The sequence below is a fragment of the Quercus suber genome, unplaced genomic scaffold (assembly GCF_002906115.3).
Source record: "Quercus suber isolate HL8 unplaced genomic scaffold, Cork oak 2.0 scaffold_975, whole genome shotgun sequence".
Classification (NCBI taxonomy): Eukaryota; Viridiplantae; Streptophyta; class Magnoliopsida; order Fagales; family Fagaceae; genus Quercus; species Quercus suber.
The window spans coordinates 143,863-170,594 of NW_027070393.1; the positions used below are offsets into that span (position 1 = coordinate 143,863).

General features: G+C 35.8%; 3 protein-coding genes across 5 annotated transcripts; 2 read left to right on the top strand and 1 right to left on the bottom strand.

Moving 5' to 3' along the window:
- Window positions 1-1,164: 1,164 nt before the first annotated feature.
- On the top strand, window positions 1,165-1,716 carry LOC112034764 (probable CCR4-associated factor 1 homolog 11). Its single transcript, XM_024067580.1, has one exon. The coding sequence runs from the start codon at window positions 1,165-1,167 to the stop codon at window positions 1,714-1,716; it is 552 nt and encodes a 183-aa protein (XP_023923348.1).
- Window positions 1,717-2,677: 961 nt separating this feature from the next.
- On the top strand, window positions 2,678-3,382 carry LOC136065449 (probable CCR4-associated factor 1 homolog 11). The gene has a single exon (XM_065768627.1). It carries the CDS (start codon window positions 2,678-2,680, stop codon window positions 3,380-3,382), a length of 705 nt encoding a protein of 234 aa, XP_065624699.1.
- Window positions 3,383-9,705: 6,323 nt separating this feature from the next.
- On the bottom strand, window positions 9,706-21,837 carry LOC112034758 (flowering time control protein FPA). 3 transcript variants are annotated; one of them, XM_065768628.1, is made up of 6 exons: window positions 21,420-21,837; window positions 18,285-18,530; window positions 18,079-18,165; window positions 16,817-17,802; window positions 14,796-16,135; window positions 9,706-9,979 (listed from the first exon to the last, which is right to left on the bottom strand). In XM_065768628.1, exons 1-5 carry the CDS (start codon window positions 21,723-21,725, stop codon window positions 14,797-14,799), a joined length of 2,964 nt encoding a protein of 987 aa, XP_065624700.1. In that variant the 5' UTR covers window positions 21,726-21,837; the 3' UTR covers window positions 9,706-9,979; window position 14,796. The 3 variants fall into 3 exon arrangements, with proteins under 3 accessions (XP_065624700.1, XP_065624702.1, XP_065624701.1); XM_065768630.1 differs by lacking the exon at window positions 9,706-9,979 and adding an exon at window positions 11,572-11,836; XM_065768629.1 differs by lacking the exon at window positions 9,706-9,979 and adding an exon at window positions 13,082-13,907.
- Window positions 21,838-26,732: the final 4,895 nt, after the last annotated feature.

The window sequence follows — 26,732 nt, forward strand, 5'->3', positions numbered from 1 at the left end:
TCTCTCATAAAAAAATGCTATTTTGACACATCAAAAACCTACTTTATCATTTTAGCATATCATTTACTACATTCATTTATCAGATGTTTTATTCTTCCCTTCTATACATAAAATAATATTTATCAACAACATTAAAATAATATATTAATCTCCTCAACAACAACAACAACAACATCAGCTCCACCAACACTGCCGCAACAACGGCCACAACAACCACTGCCGCAACAACACCGACAGCCACCACCGGCACAAACCCACATCCACCAACAGCACTTTAAAAAAAACACACACACACACACACACACACACACACACACACACACATCCAGAAGAAGAAAAAAAAAAATCCACAACAACCCAAAAAATAACCACCACAGCTACCCAATAATCACCACCAAATTGTCGCCACAACCACAGTACCACTGCCACAACTAACCCACAACCCACCACATTCACAAACCTCAAAACCCATCCCAAATCAAACAAACCCATAGCTTAGGTGGCGAGGTCGGCTTCAGGCGGGAGACGTCAGCGGCGAGATTGGCTTCAGGTAGCTTCAGGCGAAATCAGTTTCAACGGCTTGAGGTGGCTTTAGGCGAGATCGGCTTCAGCGGCTTGAGGATGAGAGAGGAAGAGAATGAGAGTGAAGAGGGAGCTATGGAGGATGACTATGGCTCCGGCGAGATCGGGGGCTTCGGCGAGATCAGTGGCGAGATTGGCGGCTTCAGCAAGATCGGCAAGAGAGAAGAACGAAGACGCAGAGAGAAAAGAATGAACACAAATGAGAGAAAAGGGAGAGAGAGAGTCCGATTGAATATATGAGAGAGAGTCTGAATGAATAAACAAATAATAAAAAAATTTGGCATGGATAACCATACCGTCTCATATTTGAGATGGTATTGTAGCTGTGTGCCAAAATTTTTGGCATTTGAAACATCTCATGAGGGTCATATTTTGGGATTTGACACACCTGATGAGAATGCTCTTAGTCTGTTACTTGTATTGTAGATCTCTTTTTACCTATTTTCATTTTGGGTTTCCTTTTCCGACTCGGGAAAGGATTTATAAAGTTTTAGATTTATAAGATTTATAATCACCGACTTGTACATCTTCATAAATAATCGACTAAGTGCTGGTGTTAGATTTAGATAGCAAAAATACAAGATGGATCATGCAGTGATAGTAAGAAAAGTGTGGAAAGAAAATCTTGTAAAAGAGTTTGATCTTGTCAAGGTAGCATTGATGAGCTATCGCATGGTGTCAATCGACACAGAATTCCCTGGTATTGTGTACGGTCCTGCTAATGTCGACAAGCACAACCTCGGAAAACTCCCTCCGATCTGGAACTACCAGGTGATCAGAGATAATGTGAACTCCTCCAACATTATTCAGTTGGGTCTAGCCCTTTGTGATGACAAAGGCTCACTTCCCCATTTTGGTACTGGATGTCAGTACGTATGGGAATTCAACTTCAATAATTTTGACGTCTACAATGATCTCCAGAACCCTGAATCAATCGAGTTACTTGAGCACCAAGGAATCGATTTTGACAAGAACTTGAAGGAGGGTATCGACTCTGCCGACTTTGCTCCATTGATGTTGGAATCTGGGTTGTTGGGCGATCGCTTTCACTTGGGTTACCTTTCATGGTGCGGTGCCTATAACATTGCCCACCTGATGAAAATCTTGATTCGGCAACCGCTGCCTATGATCTGATGGGGTTTATGAACCTGGTGCAGCGCATCTTTGGGAAAAGACCATTCGACTTGAAGCATATGATGAAGTTTTGCGATGACCTTTATGGGGGTTTAGAGAAAGTGGCTAACACACTGGGAGTGCAACGTTTGGCTGGGAAAAGTCACCACGCTGGGTCAGATACCTTGTTGACTCTGCAAACTTTCAGAAAGTTCTTGGACGAGCACTTCAAAGAAAATAACAATGGTGCACTCAAGACATAATGGGCATTTGTTGACGAGGATGCAGTGTGTTCTTCACGGCTTGGAGATGAATAATTGCTTTCATCAATTCAATAATGCCGGCTTGAATATTATTACTCGTGGCTTTCATGGGTTAAATCTGAATTTGTATAGACAATATGCAATATGTAATTGATTTGTCATTCAGAAAAAAGTAAAAAAAAAAATTGAAAATTTTTTTTTTTTCTGTTTTTGGTTTATAATATCAATACAAGGTTAATTCTTTTTAGGTTCTATTTGTTTTGTTTTATTTTATTTTTCTGGTTCTTGATTTTAATAGGGGTCCAAACATGGGTTCAATATCTATTATAACACACGACTACTAGTACACACAGCATACGCAGTAGTCACTAGTTTGTTATATTAGTTTTTACTTGGTAAATCTCAACCCAACTTTTACCATGTCTGACAAGTATTATTCATTACTAAAATTGTAAACTTAAAATGTAAGGTGAAAGCCTAGTATAATAAGTAAAAGGCCCTCACCAAAAAAAAAAGTAAAAGGCCAAAACTTGAAGGAACAAAATGGGTGTATAGGTGACTGTTTCTTTTTAAGTCATAAAGAAAGAGTACAAAATCTTATCATCCATCTTAAAATATTAATGTGGGAGGGTAAGGTTCAAACAAGGAATACTGCCAAATGGGTCTGACCCGAGAAGAAGGAGGGTCCACTTGTCAAGGTAGCATTGATGAGCTATCGCATGGTGTCAATCGACACAGAATTCCCTGGTATTGTGTACGGTCCTGCTAATGTCGACAAGCACAACCTCGGAAAACTCCCTCCGATCTGGAACTACCAGGTGATCAGAGATAATGTGAACTCCTCCAACATTATTCAGTTGGGTCTAGCCCTTTGTGATGACAAAGGCTCACTTCCCCATTTTGGTACTGGATGTCAGTACGTATGGGAATTCAACTTCAATAATTTTGACGTCTACAATGATCTCCAGAACCCTGAATCAATCGAGTTACTTGAGCACCAAGGAATCGATTTTGACAAGAACTTGAAGGAGGGTATCGACTCTGCCGACTTTGCTCCATTGATGTTGGAATCTGGGTTGTTGGGCGATCGCTTTCACTTGGGTTACCTTTCATGGTGCGGTGCCTATAACATTGCCCACCTGATGAAAATCTTGATTCGGCAACCGCTGCCGTATGATCTGATGGGGTTTATGAACCTGGTGCAGCGCATCTTTGGGAAAAGACCATTCGACTTGAAGCATATGATGAAGTTTTGCGATGACCTTTATGGGGGTTTAGAGAAAGTGGCTAACACACTGGGAGTGCAACGTTTGGCTGGGAAAAGTCACCACGCTGGGTCAGATACCTTGTTGACTCTGCAAACTTTCAGAAAGTTCTTGGACGAGCACTTCAAAGAAAATAACAATGGTGCACTCAAGACATAATGGGCATTTGTTGACGAGGATGCAGTGTGTTCTTCACGGCTTGGAGATGAATAATTGCTTTCATCAATTCAATAATGCCGGCTTGAATATTATTACTCGTGGCTTTCATGGGTTAAATCTGAATTAGTATAGACAATATGCAATACGTAATTGATTTGTCATTCAGAAAAAAGAAAAAAAAATTGAATTTTCTTTTTCCTTTTTTTCTGTTTTTGGTTTATAATATCAATACAAGGTTAATTCTTTTTAGGTTCTATTTGTTTTGTTTTATTTTATTTTTCTGGTTCTTGATTTTAATAGGGGTCCAAACATGGGTTCAATATCTATTATAACACACGACTACTAGTACACACAGCATACGCAGTAGTCACTAGTTTGTTATATTAGTTTTTACTTGGTAAATCTCAACCCAACTTTTACCATGTCTGACAAGTATTATTCATTACTAAAATTGTAAACTTAAAATGTAAGGTGAAAGCCTAGTATAATAAGTAAAAGGCCCTCACCAAAAAAAAAAAGTAAAAGGCCAAAACTTGAAGGAACAAAATGGGTGTATAGGTGACTGTTTCTTTTTAAGTCATAAAGAAAGAGAACAAAATCTTATCATCCATCTTAAAATATTAATGTGGGAGGGTAAGGTTCAAACAAGGAATACTGCCAAATGGGTCTGACCCGAGAAGAAGGAGGGTCCAACTTCTCATCAGCTTTGGCCCAACACATTGACAAGAGTTCAAGTATTGAAACCGAAGAAGCAGGCCACCCGAGGAGCCTGAGGATCGAACACTCCTTGGAAGACTTTAGACAAGCCACTTGGACCAAAAGACTAAAGACAGAAGAAAGAGGGAGAGACGTACAAGTAAAGAGGAGGGGAGATTTCCAGGCAAAGTACCCATCACTTCCACATTCAATGCACTGCACAAACTTAGCTGGCCGTATTAATTACAAAATAACCTCTGAACAATACCTTCACAACTTACAACACACTCTACCACCTCCAGTAAAGCCTTGATGGAACAAGTATCCAAATAAAGATTAGTGATTGTACAAGTGGGGGGCTGGGATGCATTTCAAATGGCTATATAAGGAAAAGGGACTCCTATAAAAAGGAGGACAAAGAAATTAAAGAAAAACATATAGCATGTAAACATAAGCTTTGTAACTAGGACTTGAATATCATATGAACGAATGATTCTCAAACAAAACTGAGGAAGAGCTAATATAGAAATCCTCATCTTTCTTACTAGTAACCTTTCACATTCCTATTAACTTGAACGAATCCATTAAGGCTTGAAAAGGTTAACCTTGATAACTCATCTCTATAAATTAATTGTATTGCACCGTCACACACTAACTCTCCATCTAGCTTGGGTTGGTAGGGTTGGTAGTTGATTTCACGCCTGCTTACAATTAATAAATAGGATTTTATCACATCATTAATATTTTAAAAAGATATCCAAAGAGTGACAATCATGCTTTTATTTAAATATTAATGATATAACAAAACCTAATAAACTCATTTTAAAATAAATCTAGATAAACTGATTTTATGAATGCTACTCCAAAATGGTTGTTAGGTTAAAGAAATGGAAGACCTAGAGATGAGCTTTTTAATTCTTGGAGGGAAAGGGGGAGGAGGTCATGGGTGAGCCGCAAAAATCACATTATCATCACTTTTTCTTTTTCTTTTTTAATACATTGATAGTTAGGGTGGGGTGATTCAAATTCTAAATGTATCTGTTGAAAATACTAGAAGTACTAGTTGAGCTACATGACACTTGGCTCATCATCGATGTTTTTAAGTGTGAAAAGTCATAAAAATTGGAGTGAACTTATATTAACCACATTTGTTCTCATTTAAGTAATTAACATGACACTTCATCAATTTTTGTAGTGTCTGAATGAATTAATTTCAAATTTTAGACTATTTAGTGAGATAACTGTAACTTTCTATAATTTTAACTTCGAATTGAAATTTATATTATTTTTTTTAGGACAAATAGGCATTAGCCTATAACATACGGTAGATCAATTTGATTGCCTAAGATTTCCACAAAAGAGACTTTGGACTCAAACTTTATATTAAAGTTTGGTTGGATGAAATTGGAACTAAAAAAGAAATAAAGATACAAACTAATTACAGTTTATCCACCTATGATTTAGATTGATTTTAATTTATTTTTTACTAATAATGCTGGTGCCTAGGAATTTTCGAGCACTTGAGTGTGCGAAATACCTTAAATATGATCCTAGGATAATGTTGGTGTCTAGGACTTCTCAAACACCTAAGTGTGCGAAATACCTTAAATGTGATCCTAGGATGCTGATTAGGAAATTTTGTTAATTCAACATGCAATTTAGAAAAGCTAAACACTTTGCATATTTACTTACTTAGGGTTTAATTGGAACTACCTTAATTCATGAATTAACATCCTTGTCGTGTAACAAGATTGCTATTGGTTTTCTAGGTTTACTTTTCGAAAGAACATTTTTTTTTTATTAAAGGAATATTAACCCTCTGCAAGGATAAAAGAGGGCGGAAGAGTCTCGGTATAAGTTGCAATGGACATTGTCCTCATAAATGAGAGAAGTTGCAATGGAAAAGTCATGAAATGGACGTGGTCACTGCTGATAATAGGTTCGTTCTTCTTTCCTTCTATGGTCAACCAATTATATATACCTAGTTGTCCAATCACTTCCAACAATGGCTATTTGTTAAGAGAAGTTCAACATTGTCGCCATTATAAAGCCATCCAAAATGGTTTTAAGAGGTAATCGAACGGTCCAGACGAATATCCTAACATACACACTGGTAAGTAAAATTGGTAAGAAAATTGCTCCTATATAATATTGTTCGATAATTAGGAAGGATGGAACCACATATAATTAAGTAATTAACGAGAGAAATTAAGAACAGAAAGTAAAATTGATTAAGTTAAAGGCATAGATTCTGAGATAAGTAAAACACAAAAGGGAAAAAGCTATCAAAAAAACCCAAAAAAAAAAAAAAAAAACACATTTTGTACATTCTCCTAAGGCAATTACTTCATCGCCCCAGGTAACAGGTATACATACAGCCTTGAGAACCAGCAAATCAAGTCAACCCCACCCAATTCACACGCAGTGTTCCCATTTGAAAATTCCGAATGTCCATTTTTGTGAAAAAGAAAGCCCAAAGCACCTACATGTTGGGAAAGATAAAATTAGAGACTGTTAGGTTGCGTACGAAAATGATGCTGTATTTGATATTAGCCCAATCGCTTAAAATTTAAGTCATTTGCACAAGCAACTAGTTATAGTAATCATTTTTTTGGGGCCTAAAGAAAGAATAAGAATCCCAGTGAAGCTCAAAGTGAGCTCTACTTACGAGAAGATAATTTGGCAAGGAAGCAGTGTTTGCCATACTAAATTACAATTAAAAGCATCATACTTTCATTTATTTTTCTAACACAACAATTTTTATTTTCTTTTACGGTTTTCCTCTTCTTTCCTCACACGTTGAAATTCCTCACTAGTTGAAAAGTACGCTAAGGGCATTTTGTAATTCAATTGATTAGCAACTCCTAGTGTTTTCACTCACAAAAACATACAAGTTCAAATCTCCCATACTCAATTACCAATGTTTCCCAAAAAATGGTAACTCGCGAAAACATATAGGGTTCAAATCTCTCATACTCAATTACCTATGTGTCCCAAAAAAGGGTAAAATGTTAAATACATTCAAGATCTAGTTTGAAGTAACAGGGCCACTATTGCCATCCCGCAGCCTACAAATTTGTTACTCTCAGCAATATAACAATCATATAGTAAATTATACAAAATTCATTCACGTAAGCGGTACTCCTTGGTGTCATTTTCTTCGCATCAAGGTTCAATTTTCCTGCCAATGTACTTTTTAAGGCTTCAAACAAATCTTTTGACTACAGCACTTTTTTGGGCGTTTCTACCAGGAAATAATTCTATGAAAATGTTTGGTTGAAGATTTCAGTGTTTTGGATGGTTTTTTTATTCTTTCGAAGGCATTTTGACCCGATTTTACAATTACAAGATGGTACCACTTCTTATCCTATTTTCTTTTTTTAAATAAAATCAAACTTAAAGAGTTTCTTTTGTAAGATTGGTATACTCTATTTTTATATATATGATTCTATTTCATTAAATAATGATGATAAAATGAAATCACTTTGAGTTTACGAATACACAAACGTACATACTGACAGAACATGAATGATCCAGGATTCCGCACCAAGAGAGAATTTCGTAAAGTATATAGAACATATCATAGGAAAGGCGTAACACCAGATCAGTTGTAAATTTATATCACCATCCAGCCCACTATTCAGCCTACTTTTTTTTTTCCTAATATTCGCCCACTTAAAAAAAAATTAAGGGTTGTGTCATTTTAATTCCATTAGATATTTCATAGCAATTTCATTGAAGATCTACGACATCAGCCAAAAAAGATAAACCTTGTTTCTGGGATGTGTATTTTTAGGCATAAGAACGCACTGATTCTGTTGATTTTTAGGCAGTAGAGTTTGAGGCATTTGTTTAACCATCTAGTTGTGGTTAAATCGACAAGAAGTGAGCCAACAAGTATCCTGTTTCCTGACACTGTTGAGTTGGCTCGTTCATATTAATTTGAGATGATGGTTCTGGTTTCGTATTTTTTATGAACCTATAAATAGTGTTAAAAAAAAAAAAAAAAGGGTGGGGTGATTCAAATTCTAAATGTATCTGTTGAAAATACTAGAAGTACTAGTTGAGCTACATGACACTTGGCTCATCATCGATGTTTTTAAGTGTGAAAAGTCATAAAAATTGGAGTGAACTTATATTAACCACATTTGTTCTCATTTAAGTAATTAACATGACACTTCATCAATTTTTGTAGTGTCTGAATGAATTAATTTCAAATTTTAGACTATTTAGTGAGATAACTGTAACTTTCTATAATTTTAACTTCGAATTGAAATTTATATTATTTTTTTTAGGACAAATAGGCGTTAGCCTATAACATACGGTAGATCAATTTGATTGCCTAAGATTTCCACAAAAGAGACTTTGGACTCAAACTTTATATTAAAGTTTGGTTGGATGAAATTGGAACTAAAAAAGAAATAAAGATACAAACTAATTACAGTTTATCCACCTATGATTTAGATTGATTTTAATTTATTTTTTACTAATAATGCTGGTGCCTAGGAATTTTCGAGCACTTGAGTGTGCGAAATACCTTAAATATGATCCTAGGATAATGTTGGTGTCTAGGACTTCTCAAACACCTAAGTGTGCGAAATACCTTAATTTGGCGTTTGGTACAGGGGAATCCACATTACTCCTGGCATCTAGATTCCTAGGAATGTGATTCATAGGAATCACATTCCTAAGAATGTAGCTATTCTTATATTTGGTTTATTCCCAGGAATCTTAAATGAATTATTTATTTTTCTCATTCTATCCTTAGATTTAAATATGAACTACCAAGTCATTTTAAAAAAAAATGTTAAAATTGTCAATTTATAAAAAATACAATTTCCTTTAAACTTGGGAATCTGGATTCCCACCTGTTTTAAAGGGAATCCACATTCCTACTGAGAGGGGTTTAAGGGGGGAATCCAGATTTCTTTAGCATCTGATTCCCTAGCATGATTTGCAACCAAACTTGGGAATTTTTAAACATTCCTAGGAATCCTAAAACATTACCCTGTACCAAACGCCACATAAATGTGATCCTAGGATGCTGATTAGGAAATTTTGTTAATTCCACATGCAATTTAGAAAAGCTAAACACTTTGCATATTTACTCACTTAGGGTTTAATTGTAACTACCTTAATTCATGAATTAACATCCTTGTCGTGTAACAAGATTGCTATTGGTTTTCTAGGTTTACTTTTCGAAAGAACTTTTTTTTTTTTTAAAGGAATATTAACCCTCTACAAGGATAAAAGAGGGCGGGAGAGTCTCGGTATAAGTTGCAATGGACATTGTCCTCATAAAAGAGAGAAGTTGCAATGGAAAAGTCATGAAATGGACGTGGTCACTGCTGATAATAGGTTCGTTCTTCTTTCCTTCTATGGTCAACCAATTATATATACCTAGTTGTCCAATCACTTCCAACAATGGCTATTTGTTAAGAGAAGTTCAACATTGTCGCCATTATAAAGCCATCCAAAATGGTTTTAAAAGGTAATCGAACGGTCCAGACGAATATCCTAACATACACACTGGTAAGTAAAATTGGTAAGAAAATTGCTCCTATATAATATTGTTCGATAATTAGGAAGGATGGAACCACATATAATTAAGTAATTAACGAGAGAAATTAAGAACAGAAAGTAAAATTGATTAAGTTAAAGGCATAGATTCTGAGATAAGTAAAACACAAAAGGGAAAAAGCTATCAAAAAAACCCAAAAAAAAAAAAAAAAAACACATTTTGTACATTCTCCTAAGGCAATTACTTCATCGCCCCAGGTAACAGGTATACATACAGCCTTGAGAACCAGCAAATCAAGTCAACCCCACCCAATTCACACGCAGTGTTCCCATTTGAAAATTCCGAATGTCCATTTTTGTGAAAAAGAAAGCCCAAAGCACCTACATGTTGGGAAAGATAAAATTAGAGACTGTTAGGTTGCGTACGAAAATGATGCTGTATTTGATATTAGCCCAATCGCTTAAAATTTAAGTCATTTGCACAAGCAACTAGTTATAGTAATCATTTTTTTGGGGCCTAAAGAAAGAATAAGAATCCCAGTGAAGCTCAAAGTGAGCTCTACTTACGAGAAGATAATTTGGCAAGGAAGCAGTGTTTGCCATACTAAATTACAATTAAAAGCATCATACTTTCATTTATTTTTCTAACACAACAATTTTTATTTTCTTTTACGGTTTTCCTCTTCTTTCCTCACACGTTGAAATTCCTCACTAGTTGAAAAGTACGCTAAGGGCATTTTGTAATTCAATTGATTAGCAACTCCTAGTGTTTTCACTCACAAAAACATACAAGTTCAAATCTCCCATACTCAATTACCAATGTTTCCCAAAAAATGGTAACTCGCGAAAACATATAGGGTTCAAATCTCTCATACTCAATTACCTATGTGTCCCAAAAAAGGGTAAAATGTTAAATACATTCAAGATCTAGTTTGAAGTAACAGGGCCACTATTGCCATCCCGCAGCCTACAAATTTGTTACTCTCAGCAATATAACAATCATATAGTAAATTATACAAAATTCATTCACGTAAGCGGTACTCCTTGGTGTCATTTTCTTCGCATCAAGGTTCAATTTTCCTGCCAATGTACTTTTTAAGGCTTCAAACAAATCTTTTGACTACAGCACTTTTTTGGGCGTTTCTACCAGGAAATAATTCTATGAAAATGTTTGGTTGAAGATTTCAGTGTTTTGGATGGTTTTTTTATTCTTTCGAAGGCATTTTGACCCGATTTTACAATTACAAGATGGTACCACTTCTTATCCTATTTTCTTTTTTTAAATAAAATCAAACTTAAAGAGTTTCTTTTGTAAGATTGGTATACTCTATTTTTATATATATGATTCTATTTCATTAAATAATGATGATAAAATGAAATCACTTTGAGTTTACGAATACACAAACGTACATACTGACAGAACATGAATGATCCAGGATTCCGCACCAAGAGAGAATTTCGTAAAGTATATAGAACATATCATAGGAAAGGCGTAACACCAGATCAGTTGTAAATTTATATCACCATCCAGCCCACTATTCAGCCTACTTTTTTTTTTCCTAATATTCGCCCACTTAAAAAAAAATTAAGGGTTGTGTCATTTTAATTCCATTAGATATTTCATAGCAATTTCATTGAAGATCTACGACATCAGCCAAAAAAGATAAACCTTGTTTCTGGGATGTGTATTTTTAGGCATAAGAACGCACTGATTCTGTTGATTTTTAGGCAGTAGAGTTTGAGGCATTTGTTTAACCATCTAGTTGTGGTTAAATCGACAAGAAGTGAGCCAACAAGTATCCTGTTTCCTGACACTGTTGAGTTGGCTCGTTCATATTAATTTGAGATGATGGTTCTGGTTTCGTATTTTTTATGAACCTATAAATAGTGTTAAAAAAAAAAAAAAACACATCATCCATATTACTTACTAATTCTCTCTTTTCTGAAAAATTGAAGTTTAATAAACAAATAAAAAAGGAGCCACGAGATCCAGATGCATGGGTCCAAGGTAGACAGCATGTAAAAATTAGGGGAATAAATATTTTGCCAAATTTGGAACCATTAATTCTACCGGGTACAATTTTAATACTATAATAACATGAATTGGGTCAAAATTGAATAACTAATGAATAAACAAGGCTATAAGTCAATTCTCTTTACGATTTCCTTTTCTGAATGATTTACTTTGCCATCTAAGAAAATTGCTTATCAAACCAACTTCCTTTTGATTTTTTCCACCTGGATTTTTTTATTATAAAAAATAATAATTTTAAAAAAAATTTAAAACAAAAGAAAAAAGGAGAGAGAGAAGAAGAAGAAGAAGCTAATAATGGTTTTTCAATTTGTAATCACCCATTATAATGAATTTCCAAAAGCTCATACGGTTCCTCAAACGTACTTGGGAACGTGCAATGTCTATATAGGAACGTGCAATACTATATACATACACTAGTGCGAGTGTGCGACGGCTCTAATAACTTTAGATCAATTGCTCTCCTTTTTTTTCCCCATTGGTAGCAAAGGAAAGATATATGTCATCAAGCTCAGGATTAATTTTTTTGCCCTTGGGATGAGATTTTAGTCGAGTTCAGGTAAGCTATGCGCTATGCATTACCTCAAGGATAAGATATTCTTAAACTGATTCCAGTTTGGACATAGAGATATTCAAACCCAAGCAATATCACTGATATTGCATAGTTTTATGTTTTATGTTATATGGTGGAAAATATCATTAGTTATTTAAATTTTGTAAAGCAATTAACAGTTCTTAAGACTATTTTGCATTAGGAAGCATTTTATGTTTTTCTGATTTCTGTTATTCTGCAACTTACAAATTAGACAAATTAATAGGAATACCTATATTGTAAGATTGAATTTAACGTTATATTTTGTTTCAAGAGAGCTCCCTGTCTATCCACCCATATAGTGAAACAATCAGGGTAGGCACATATCAGATTTATAGAGTGATGACTCAAACGTTAGAAGTATGATGTATAAACTTTACATCCAATCTTCAAAAAATCATCTGTGTTTTGCCCAAAAACTTGTCAATAGAAGATTTCTGCATTATTTTTATATTGCCATTCTTAGAAGGCAAAAGATGGAGGAAAGTAAGGGAGTTTCCTGGATCATCATGTGAAATTCGTTCATATGATGGTTTGCTAAGGTAGTGGTCTTAAATAACGGTAAAACTATATTTACAAATATAAATTTACTAAACATACCAAAATACTATTAAGAATTAAGTCCAAAGACCCCTTTCAAAGTGCAGTTTACATTTCACAGTTACAATTTAAAAAGTTTAAGAAATTCTCACCCTAAAGTTAGGTACTAAGTAATCAGAGATGATCACCAAAAATAAAAAAAAATAAAAAGCTTTCATATGTCACACAACTATAAGCTACTACAAACATATGCAATAACTAATGAATTTTGACAATAGACTCAAGAAGAAGTGAAATCATAAAAAAAAAATGCTGATACTAAATGCAATAAGAAGAGCAATTAATAGATATAATAAAAATTAACAAATCATGCTAGAGGAAGATATAGTACAGAGTGTATTAGATAACATACTCTACACAATGCATTTGTCTATCCAAACACTTCCCAACTTAGGATTGATGTCTAAGAGTAGTAAAAGCATATTGAAATACAAAATTTCATATTGACCTCATGAACAAGTAAGGTATTTTTTTTTTTTGATAAGTGAACAAGTCAGGTATATTTGACACCTTGTGTAGTTAAAACTCTAGAAAGAAGTTTCTAATTAAGAGAACAAGCACTTGACATATGCCAAAATCCTTCAAACATCTTCTCTGAATATCCACAATAAACTTAACACATACTAACCAGGGAACCCAACCATCAAGAGAGCACCTTGTCCACAAAGTATTATCCAATCTTCTACTCAACAGGCGTGTCCCTTAAATCTTATAAGCAATCCACTTCACCACAAAGCTATTCCAAGCAAACGGCAAACCCCAGTGATATTTATATTTTTGTGGGCAATGAAGAGTGCTTGAAAATCCTTTACAAGGTATCTCAAAATAATAGACCATCAATCAGCCACTCATCAATGCCTTTAGGTTCAAAAATGAATCTCTAAAAGAATGAAGGATAATTGTTGCCTGCATATAAAGACTGCAAAAAGGTTGTATTGACTTTTCTGGCTTTACTTAGGTCCAAGCCACTGTGACCCATTGGAGATTCTAACCATGGAGCATGTAGATCTCAAAAGCACACGGTTCCACCTTAAAACAATATAGCTTCCCAATTCAGTGGACACATAAGATGCATATATCTAGACCTACAGGACGTTTGGCAGAGCCTTCATCAACTAAGAGTTATTCAAAACATTTCCAGAATAATAAATTCCCTAACTGGAGCTGCAACCGTATATCTTATCAATTACTCCAAGAGACAACATGCTGACTCTAAGACGCTCAGGAGATGGAACAAAACCCCACAACTTATGAGGTTAGAAGTCAATTTTCTTTCATGAACAGGAGCCAAATTTGAACCCAGTCCAAAAGGGCAAAGAATGTTAAACATATTCACTCCAACCATCATTGGTTCCTAAAGCTTAAAATAATGAAGTCCCAATCTGAATTGCAGGAAAATCTTGCATTTCTCTTCAAATGCCCAGAGAGATGATGGAATCAAAATATCAAATCCCTTGAGCCTTACCAGAAGCCTACCTTAAAAGAAAACACCTCATTCTAAGCTGCATTAACAACATCTCTCTCATTCTAGCCACCTTATAGAATCTCTTACAACTTCAAAAGAAATTTTAAAAAAAAAATGCCATCTTGTCCCATGTGTATAACTTTCATCTCAACAATAGTATTCTAAGTTTTTTTGACCATCAAGGAACTAAAATCCGCTAACAATTCACTTCATAAGAGGTTTATACCAAGGATTCTAGCTGGCATAAATTATATCATAAAGTTCAATTTCCTTAGTTATGATGCTATCCAAAACTTTTGATATGGAATTTTAAACATGAAAACAACTAATCGCCCTAAATGTTCACTATATGCAGACAAAAGGAACAAAGACAGCTTATGACCCCAGACGTTTACCATATGCAAACTACTTAAGTTAGCTAACAACCCACTTCCGTGCTTAAGTAGAGATATTTTCTCAAAAAAGGGATTCCATCACCAAATAATATTACTCATGGAGGAGGAATTACCTCATTGTTGATTTCCAGTTCCTCGTCCTGACTGATTGGTTGTCTGCTGCTGCTGTATCTGGAGGAGGAGGTTAGCAGCAAATTGTAGAGTCGACTGGTACCGCTGGTTCTTATCAACCTCAACTTCTGGTGTGCCCTGGCCAGCACCAAAGAGTGCAGATTGAAGCTGCTGCATCTGATTGGGGATCTCCGAGCTTGGTGGCTGGGAAAGAAGAGAACCATGGGCCTGATTAGATGAGGTTAAAGGACTGTTGGCTGGCTGGAAAGCTTGTGAGCTGTATAATCCAGAAGCCTCCATCCCATTAACCATCCCATAGCCTCTTTGACTACTGGGGGGAATTTCATGCTGATATTGCTGGCTCACATGAGGAGAAGCAGCAAGCTGTCCACTTTGGTTCATAGGCCGAGACAAAATTGCAGCCTGCGGTGGTAGGCTTACAGAAGAGTCATGGATTTGGGCATTGCCATGTAACAATGAGGCTGAATGGGTAGGTGTGCTTGAGACAGATGGGTAAGGCTGGTATTGGGAAAGGTTTTGTACATGGGGATTAAACTGATTCCCCAGCTGTTGCAATGGATGACCCATATGGTCGGAAGCTTGATTATCTTGTTTCCAGTCTTGAGATGGAATCCCTTTATTGGGTCCAACTTGAGGCGGAATTGAAGGCCTGACAGATGATGAGCCCAATGCAGGCTTTGCACTTTCTAAACCAGAAGACTGTGCATTTGCAGGTAGCAAAGATGCCAGAGTGGCAATAAGCTCAGGTGTTAATGTCACTCCAGCTTGGGACACTGATAGTGCATTAGTAGAAGCATAGTCTTGGGGTACTGGCTGTATTGCTGGGGACTCACTAGCAATTGGAAAATGTGATTTTGGAGGAAGCTTTGCATCCTCATGCAAAACCCTGTCATAATCCATTGGCAAAGCTTGTTCCTCCTTTGATGAGATTACACCATACTCAGTGCGAGGAGGAATCTGCTGTCTATCCATATATTGAGAAGAAGGGATGGGAAGATGTGATTGTTGTGGAATGGATGTACCACTAGAAACTTGTTGTGGAAACTTGAGAACCACACCATATAGACGTTCAGGGCCAGCAACTTTCAAAACATTAGTTAAGAAGTCTGACGGAGGAACTAAAAATAAGGTGGTCCCATCATCAAACTTGGCAACACCAGCACGGTTTTTGGCACCTAAGTAGCGAAGGAATTCAGTGTAGGAAGCAAAATCATCTTCACTGTCGGGCAAGAAGAAAACAATATCAAACCCAATGGCATCAGCGTAGTGTTTTGTGAGCATATCCAATCCTGTTCTGGCTGAGCAATTAACAACTTCAGGACTGCAAAACAGAAATTTTCCACATAGGTGAGACTGAGAAGACAAATAAGCAAATCAGACCTACAAAATTACAATGGCAAATAGCAGTTTGCACCAAGTGAAAAAGAAACCTTTGTTAAACTCACAAGTTCTCATGTAGGGGGAAAAATGTTGCAAGCAGGTTAAAAAAAGCATAATATTAACATCCAAACAACTTATGAACAACTTGAAAACTAAGAAACTTTTTTTTGTAGATTGAACACTAAAAAACTCAGTGTGCATTACAAATATATGTACTCTCTTGATTGTTTACACATGTTTTTCCTTTCATTTGCTTTTTTTAGACAAATATTGATTGCCAATTTCATCTAAAAGTTTCAGTCAAATCACAAATGAGGTCTATGAAGTCAAGAAAAATACAATGTTCCAACATGTTACATACTTCAGAAAAGTTTTATTCAATGAAATAATGCCAAAACAAAACATAATTAATTTAGATGAACTGTCTCCAATTCATAAATATCTTTGGAATTTATCAAAAATATATAAATATCTTTGGCAATAAAATGATGTGTATTATCAAATACCTAAAAAAATGCTTGCTTGGGACGTATAACAAATAGAAATTAGTAAAGCACCCTAAACAGCAGCAAAAAGAAAATGATACAAAAGACAGAAAATAAGAAGAGAAAATTATACTCACAGCTCACTCTCTATTCCTTTTCCTAAAGGGATGCAACGAGCTTGACAAACAGGAGTACCCCCCTTAGCAATAATGCCACGCCATATGTAATCATTATCAACTTGACCCTGACCAGGTCCACCAGCCATAACCCTTGCACCCACAGGACTAAGGCTACTCTTCCCTTGAACATTTGCAAAAGGTCCACCACCTCCATCAGTCACCGGACCAAGCCCATATGATTGATCCAATCCCAAGCCCCTGTCATCAATCTTTCTCAAAGGAAAAGGTGCATCTTCAATGGACAAAGCATCATCTATCCTCGACCTTTTAGAACCCCTTTGAAACTGATTCATGTCAAGTACGTCCCAAGAACCAGATGTGGATCTTGGGGGTGGTCTGATACCTTGTGCAGGAGAAGGGAGCATTCCAGGTGCAGGAGATGGCCTTTTCCAGTTTGGACCCATCATATTTTTCAAGTTACCATCCTGAAAATTATGATGCGTGGTCAAATCATCAAATTCTGGGCCTGGAAGCAGAGGTTCAAGACTACCTTGACGACCAAAAGGCCTCATTGGAATAGATGGTAACGGTCCAGGGAAATTATTTGGGACCATAGGATGATTATGACCAAACACATCCATCTGTACAGGTCGAAAAGGATGTTCATTAAAAAACTCTGGCCTTGGCCCTTTAGTTCCAGCATAAAAATTAGAGTATTCTTTGCCAGGTGCCAGCTCACTACTTGAAAACATAATGCTTATTCTAGGATCGTTAAAAAGCCGGCCCTGCAAACCCTCCTTAGCTCGGCGAGCTTCATCCACACTCCTAAATTCTACAAAGGAGTAGTGTCTTGAAGGAAAACTCTTAATTCTCTCGATTTCACCAAATAAGATCATGGCATTATGGAGCATTTGCTCGTCAATCTGAACAGAAGGAGGGTAACCTACCCACAAAACATTACTGGGTTGACCATCTCCTTTTCGCCCCGCAGAGGACTGAGGATGCTGTAACAAGATAAAAAAAATTTAAAGCAACATAACCCAATAAAAGGAAGCTATAGGCGAATACTTCATGTAAGATTCTATAAGCAGATCAACAAAAAAAATATATATATATAGTGCCAGATCCAACCAAATCAATGATTTGGTCCATTGTAGGATAGAAATAATTTGATGCAACCAGTCTACACAATTCCTGTGAGACACATGGCACCAGAGACATGCTGTAGACAGAAAGTTTTGCCTTATCTAGTAAAACAGAGTTATCAGGCTGAGACTCACCAGTTGTCTCTTATGACCTAAATGGGAATCAGCAGGTCCCATGCTTCTGCCCTGAAAGTCCCCATCTCTGGAGTCAGGCCACTGCTCCTGTTGATATGAACACAGGACATATAAAGCTCATTGCAGATTGAAGTGAAAAGAAAGTTCTGAATAACAGTTACAACATCTCATTAAAAGAAAACTAAAGTTCTGTACAAGAGACTTACTCTTCTCATGGGCTGCGACCGGAGGAAATCCACACGTATCTGCTCACCACCAATGCGCTTACCATTCATGTTTCTCATGGCTTGGGAAGCATCTTCCAATCTAAGGTATTCAACAAATGCAGTATTGCGGTCTCTAAGGAACTTAAAATCCTCAACTTTACCAAACTTAAGAAATTCTTCTTCCAATTCTTCCTTGGAAACTGCTGGGCTAATTCCACCCACCCATAGATGTTTAGAAGGTTTTGCCTGAAAAGTGGGATTTTTTAATATTTATAAGCATCTCAAAATTGCATCATTTGATAGTTCAGCAGAAAGAAAACTAATAAAAAGACGAAGTACTATATTTGGGTTCCAAAGACCAATTTGGTGTCAAAAGAAAAAAGAAAAACCATATTACTAGCTTGAAAGAGAAAAAATTTGCTGGTACTACTAATCCATGAACAACCAATGAAGTTCTTTATTAGCCTGTAGAAGCAGATGCATTTATCTTTACAAATATAATAAAACATTAGTCATCAGATAAAACATCAATGCCATGCATATAGGCCTGCATATAGCAGTCAAATATCATTCACACATATTGAGGACAGTTTTTCTCCAAACAAATTGGGAGGAATCTTTTTTATTTTAATAGGTATGATAGTATTTTTATATATGAATTGGGAGGAATTTTTTCCAACCCATTACATAACACAATCAAATGATCATATTTGTATTGTTAATTACATGATCAAGTGCAAGAAGCATGTAGAGATTTTAAATCCCTTCATGCCAGAAAGGAATCTTGGATCAAGGATATCTTTTTCAACAATCCCTCTTCATTCTCTAAAATTTATAAAGCAAACTTTGTAAATAATTTTTAATTTTTATTAATATTATCTCCAAAATTAAAATGAATACATCAGGCCCTTAGATGGTATTTTCAAGAAAGGTCATATCAGAAGGTGAGTGATTAGTGTTGGTGACTTCATTTGTTGAAATGCTAGAGATTGGCAAAGAATTGGTGGCTTCTACTGTAAAAGTATTAAAAAAAAATGCACAGGCTGATGATGTCATTGATGTTAATTTGAAGAATTCTTATATCCAACAAAGTTGGTTATCACCCATAAAATATAAATTTGAAGTAAGCATTATCAGGTCTGAGTAGGAAGGATGCAGCTCTACTGGAGACTCTCTGAAGAGAAAGGTTTGTCAAAACTACTCCCTATCAGCCTTGTTTATAGGCATTAAAAATCTCTTACAAGATTGAAGTACTGCACACATACAGCTCTTGCAGCCATTCTTTTAAGCTGGGATAACATTTAGAAGGATAACCTATGTAGAAAGGATATTTTATCCATGAGCACCCTTACAGCAAGAATCAAGTACACTGAATGCCAGAAATTTTAAAATCCAGATATCTCTCTCAAATTCATGGCTCTTCTCAAACTCATTGTTAAATATCAAAATGCTTGTGTAATGAGATCGCATTTTGTCAGAATTGAAAAATAATTTATATGCATAGCACATATTATAGTGTTTGGCAAAATTTTAAGGCTGATTTTTGCATTGTGGTGCCTCTTATATATGAAAACTAACCAGCTCCTAACTTGATATGAAGTCCAAGGTTCTAGCAAAGTTACCATAATCAGAATTCAGTGATTCACAATAATAACCTATATTTAATTATTTGAAATTTGAAATCAATGTAACATTTTTCATCATCTGAGAAATGAAAATTGAAAATGAATTTACAGTAAACCTCAAGCTCAATTTCTGATCCCTAGTGGAATTGATCAGTAGAACACACATGCAACTTGAGTTCATCTATTTGGTGCTTTTTATCAAGAGAATGTTTTGCATCAATTTGATCCTCACATCCTCACTTAAGGTGCTGCTCCAACTCTTGGTCCTCAAATTTGCATAATTAGAGCAAAGCGTCGTTCTATTACTTTCATTAAATTTGTTTAAATATCTACAAAACCACCTCATTATATTCAAATTTGTAGAGAGATACTATATGTGAAAATCTGTTTGATGTTGACGTGTTCGAAGGTGATTAGGTACTTTTGCTACAAGCATTCACATTTTGCGATCGAGTGCCTTGAAGTGGAAAAATTGTTGTAAAATTAAAAATGTAAAATTAAAAATGTAATTTTAGCATCCCCATTGACAGGGTTTGTATACTGTTACTAGGGTTTGCCAAACCTACTGCTATCAACTTCATGGGCAAGTATCCTACAATGAAAACTACATTTGAGAGAAGAATTTTTTTATTTACGTAACCTTTGTGGATGCTTTGTTGTATACTGAGTACACTGCCTGTGTACCTTGGGAAAGTTTTCTTTTATGTTACAATAAAGCATTATTACTTGTCCAATCGCATTGCTCCTGACGTTATGTTGCGCACGGCCTACAATAGAATTAAACCTAATGACCCCATTCACAATAATCGAACACCCCCCCCCAAAAAAAAAAGGCAAATTCTTCATCATGGTTAACTGCATAATCTGATCCCATTGGATCTTAGAAATCAACATTGGGTTGAGACGGTAATACTGAAGTTTGTAGAAGCCGTAAACTAATTATGATTTTGTTTTTTACTACAAAATGGCATGAACTTTCCTTTACTTCATTATCCCTTTTTTAAGACCCAATTTTAAATGTTGATCCCATTGATCTTTAAATCTTATTGACAATTCCTAATCCAAAAATTATCCCTTTGTTAGAACCCAATTTTAAGTTTTAATCTTAGCGACAATTGCATACAGAACCAAATTGAACCTACTTCCTAATCCCAAAAATTAAAATTAAAGTTATTCTTTTAATGATCTGATTCGATAAGTAATCATTATCAAGGGTTTGTTTGCTTTTCATTATCCCTTTGTCTAAACCCAAATTAAATTCTAGATCACATTGATCTCCAAATCTGAGTGACAATTGCACGCAGAATCGAATTGAACCTAATTCCCAATCCCGAGAATCAAAAAAAAAAAAACATTCTTCTAGGGATCTGATTTGATAAGGAATCATTATCAAAAGGTTGAAACTCAAGAGTTGTTGAAACGCATAAAAAACTGCACAAAATTTCAAAGTCACGAAACGAATCGTATTTATATATATACACAGGAGAAGAACAAATTGATGAGAACAAACCGGACGAGCGAACTCGATCTTGATAGGGTGGCCATGGAGGTCGGCGCCTTGTAAGGTATCCTTGGCGGCCTTAGCGTCTTCGATTCGCTTGAAGAAGACGAAAGCATAGCTGCGAGAAGAGTAGGAGGTAACGCTATCGAGCGCACCGTACTGGGCGAAAAGATCCATGAGATCTGAGTCCGCGACGTCGCTGGCTAGATTACCGACCCAGAGATTGTTCGACGGCGTCTCCGATTCGTCGGAGTCGCCGCCGATTCTTCCTGGCCTGGTGTTCATCATAATCGATTTGTTGTTCGGAGGCGGCATTTGCGGATCGATTGGGAATTAGGGTTTCACCAGAGAGAGAGAGAGAGAGAGATTTGATTTTGGGGTATGAAAAAAGAGAACTGTATGAGAGTGAAAAAGGGGCGGATGAGATTTGATTGGGTTTGGTGGTTAGCCGTTTTGTAAGAGTTGTACTTGTATGCGGTTAAGCTCTTTTTTTTTTTTTTTTTTTTTTTTTTTTTTTTTTTTTTTTTTTTTTTTGAGAGAGTTTCCACCTATGGGACTTTACCAGTTGAGCTAACTAGAACCCACAACTTTTGTCACAACTCAATCATGTGACAAGTTGTAAGTATTGGGTCCATATCACTTCATAATCATAATCGATTTGTTGTTCGGAGGCGGCATTTACGGATCGATTGGGAATTAGGGTTTCACCAGAGAGAGAGAGAGAGAGATTTGATTTTGGGGTATGAAAAAAGAGAACTGTATGAGAGTGAAAAAAGGGGCGGATGAGATTTGATTGGGTTTGGTGGTTAGCCGTTTTTGTAAGAGTTGTACTTGTATGCGGTTAAGCTCTTTTTTCTTTTTTTTTTTGAGAGAGTTTCAACCTATGGGACTTTACCAGTTGAGCTAACTGGAACCCACAACTTTTGCCACAACTCAATCATGTGACAAGTTGTAAGTATTGGGTCCATATAACTTCATAATTTCATCACTTGCAACTTTCTACGTGAGCAAGTTGTGACAAAATTTATAGTAATAACATTTTTCTTTTAAAACCATAACTTTTAGCACAAAATTTTTCATAATTATTCTATGGGTAGATTGTGATGCACCATCGAACTTTTTTTTTTAATTGGACAATATCGATCTTTTTTTTCTTTTTTTTTATTGGACACTATCGATCTTTTTTACATGGACTTATCACTTTTTTTTTACTGCTCATAGTTAGTCACATAAGACATTTGTGGCAAAAGTATGCCATATGAAATTGTTGTGAAAATGGGTGTAAAATTGGTTGTGGTCTTAATATAACTTGATAATGCTCACAGAAATCAATAGGTTATGCTTCGAGCTTCAATGATCTAATGGACCTGCAGAGAAAAACAAACAATCAAAGGAGATCGAGGTTGACCAGCCAAGAACCCTCCGATGATGAAGTTAGTTTCTCTCTTCAAAATCTGGAATTCCAATTTTTTGGGCTTTTGTCAAAAGGGAAAAACTTGCCTTTATTTGTCGGGAATGAGTTTATATAGTGCTATGGAAGCGGTTATTTGTCTCGTAACTTCCCCCACATTTGTGGGGGTCAGAAGCTTTACATTCACTTCTTATAACCGCTATAGAAGTTAAGATATTTACTCTCATTTTCTGTAACTACTATTGGAAGTTAAGTGTTTGACAGGAAGTTACAATGATGCATTAGGATCTCACCACGTGGTTCGGTTCATGAACTTATGTATACGAACCTTGCGTAAAGGGTCATCCATGTCCGGACGACCTTGCAAGGTTTGGACGAGCTTTTCTTAAGAACCCATGAATGATAGTAGGTTTGGTTATCATGATACTTTACATCCTATGGACGGTTACTCAAGGACAAGCTTACATTCTATGGACAACTACCTAAGGACGAGCTACACTTGTCTTTCCCCATCAAACTCACACTTCTAAAGTTTTGGATATCTTCGTTATATATTATTTGGATTGGATTTGCTGCTTCTATCAATGCTCTGTGTCACGATGTTTGCAAAGTAAGCACCCCAATGACACCCTTTATGTTTGTTATTTGTTATAGTTTTATACCATTTATGTTTAGGATTACTTTGATTTTGCACTCTTTATGCATACATTTATTTTGATTAATCTAACACATGACAAACAATTAGGCACAACCTATTAACGAAAGAGAACAAATCCAAACAATACCTAATAGTAGGGGAGTGGATTCAAATTTTAAAAATTTTAAGAAGCAAAATTAAAATTACCACAAACTTTAATAATTTACTCTGTAATTTAGTCTTAGTCTTTTATTTAAGACCCTTTGTGCTTTTAACAAAGCAAGCTTAATTCAATTAAGTGGTAGTATAACTTTAATCTTAAAAATAATTTATAATATAAATATAATTAATTTTTAAATTTAAAATAATTCTAAAAATGAGATAAATATAATTTATTTTTATATTGTGGGAACACATGCAATAATGAGAATGGTGTGCTCTTCTAGAGATAGAGCACTCTATAAGAATCAAACCATAAATTTACGAGAAAGGTACACAAAACCCCCATGTGGTTTTTTTTTTTTTTTTTGGAGAAACCCCATGTGGTTAATCTTTATTGAGTTGACAGATAAATGGACATTCCCATAACTATATAGTTAAGAACTCATAAACATGCTTTGTATATCTATTGAATGTAGCTTAGGGTTTCAGGATGCATGAGTGTTTAAGGATTCGTTTGGTTGGAGTGAAATCATTGAGGATAATAAATGGAGGAGAGAAAATGAGCTTTTTGGTTGTTTGGTTAGGATAGAAAATTGGAGAGATATTGTTTAGGCTCAGATATTTTCTCACAAGGCCTGCCAAAAACCTATCTCTCCAATTTGGAGAGAAAATACAAAAGAAAATTGGGAAATAAATTTTGGGTTGCGTCATGGACAAAAATAATCCCCTTCCAATGTTCTTTTCTTCTTTTTGGTTTTGCCAAACCTCTTATCCTTTTTTTTTTTCCTCTTCAAAATTTATTTTTGGAAGCATTTTTTTCATATGTTTTGGATGGTTGTAAAAAAATAAAATATTTATCCATACACAATTAATATATATATATATGATGATTGTAGGGGGCCTTTTTGTTATATTGGGTTGGGCTGCCTCCTGCAAAACTAGGCCCAAATGTTCTAAGTAAGGGAGTTGAGACTGGTTCAATTGCAACTTAACTTGGTCCGGCTTGTGCGCAAATTATGTCTTGTTTGCCAGGAACATGCTTACAGTAGGCAGAGCTATTTTAGATGAGTTATGGCAGGCAGGCAGACATGATAATAAAAAATAAATAAATAAATAAATAAAAGAATACTTCGGCTTCTCAATTAAAGTAAACAATTAATCCTTAATTAAAAGAGATAATCACAATAATGATAATTACTTTTAATAAAGAAAGTAAGTTAATAAGTGGTCAGCACATAGGTCAATCAAAAGAAGAATATAATCAGAGCAAATGCAATCTACAAGACCAAGACCAAAGAGGGAAGAACGCTTCTTCTCAATGCAATCAACCTTCTAGGGAAAATCCTGCCGTGGAAGTTAATTATTTTGAGGGAAGCGGATCTAAATGGTTGGTGCCCGGAGGAAAACACTTTTTTCTTGCTTTTGGTAGAGAGCAGGATTTTAAGAGGGAGAGAGGGAAATCAACCTACTAAATAGATTTTCCCCTCTCCCTACCGCCAAACCATGCCCTCTTACCTCTAACTCATGACCCCACTATGTCCTATATTGGCTGGGTATGGAAGCATTTTTTCATATGTTTTGGATGGTTGTAAAAAAATAAAATATTTATCCATACATAATTAATATATATATATATATATATATATGATGATGATTGTAGGGGGCCTTTTTGTTATATTGGGCTGGGCTGCCTCCTGTAGAACTAGGCACAAATGTTCTAAGTAAGGGAGTTGAGACCGGTTCAATTGCAACTTAACTTGATCCGGCTTGTGCGCAAATTATGTCTTGTTTACCAGGAACATGCTTACAGCAAGCAAAGCTATTTTAGATGAGTTATGGCAAGCAGACATGATAATAAAAAAAAAAATAAATAAATAAAAGAATACTTCGGCTTCTCAATTAAAGTAAACAATTAATCCTTAATTAAAAGAGATAATCACAATAATGATAATTACTTTTAATAAAGAAAGTAAGTTAATAAGTGGTCAGCACATAGGTCAATCAAAAGAAGAATATAATCAGAGCAAATGCAATCCATAAGACCAAGACCAAAGAGGGAAGAACGATTCTTTTCAATTCAATCAACCTTCTAGGGAAAATCCTGTCGTGGAAGTTAATTACTTTGAGGGAAGCGGATCTAAATGGTTGGTGCCTGGAGGAAAACCCTTTTTTCTTGCTTTTGGTAGAGAGCAGGATTTTGATAGGGAGAGAGGGAAATCAACCTACTGGTGCATGCCTGCCGATCTAACTCTTTGTTTTTTCCTTTCTTCTTTCTTTTGTTTTTAGTTTTCCTCTTATCTTTTCTTTCTTTTCTTTTACACTTGTTTTCTATTTTGTGATTCCTCAGAGACGATTCTTGTTGTCCTTTTTCCTTCTGGGCATGGCAAGGGTCTCCTTATATAGTGCCTGTCGTAACCAGATTTTACTATTTTAGCCTTTAACCACCTTTGTCTGGTCTGGGTGTACTTGCCGACCACCAATGATCCGTCTGTGTGCCACTCCCCATTTCCAGACAAAGGAAAGCTATTTTATTTATTAGTCTGTCGTGGCACCTTTTCCTATCACGGTATGGGTGCTTTTTCTCTATGCCTCATGGCATGCACCTAGTGATTCCAACACAACTTTGCTTTTTTTTTTTTGTGGTATGTTATTCCAGTAGGACGTACCCGCCAAAAGAGTTTGGGTAGGAACTGCAGAATAGGTTTTCCCCTCTCCCCACCACCAAACCATGCCCTCTTACCTCTGACCCATGACCCCACTATGTCCTATATTGGTTGGGTACAGGCTCGTGGTGCTTGAGCCTTGCGCGTGCCTCCCTTTCATGTATGTTCAAAATCTATCTGCTACTTATGTGTTCACCGCGGTCTGAAGGCTTGCTAGCATAGTCTGTCGTCCTTTTTTGACCTTTTATGTGGGTTGCTTTATGATTTCCCGCTACCCTTAGGGGCTGGGCTTTATTTGATACTGAGCTTTATATTTCTTTCAGCCTATTCCTTGATTATCATCATGTCCTGCCATATCACTCTATTATTCCTGCTGTAATGATTCAATCCTACTGGGCCTCTTTAGGCCTACCATTTATTCTTTCCCTAGTGGCTTAATATGGCCATGA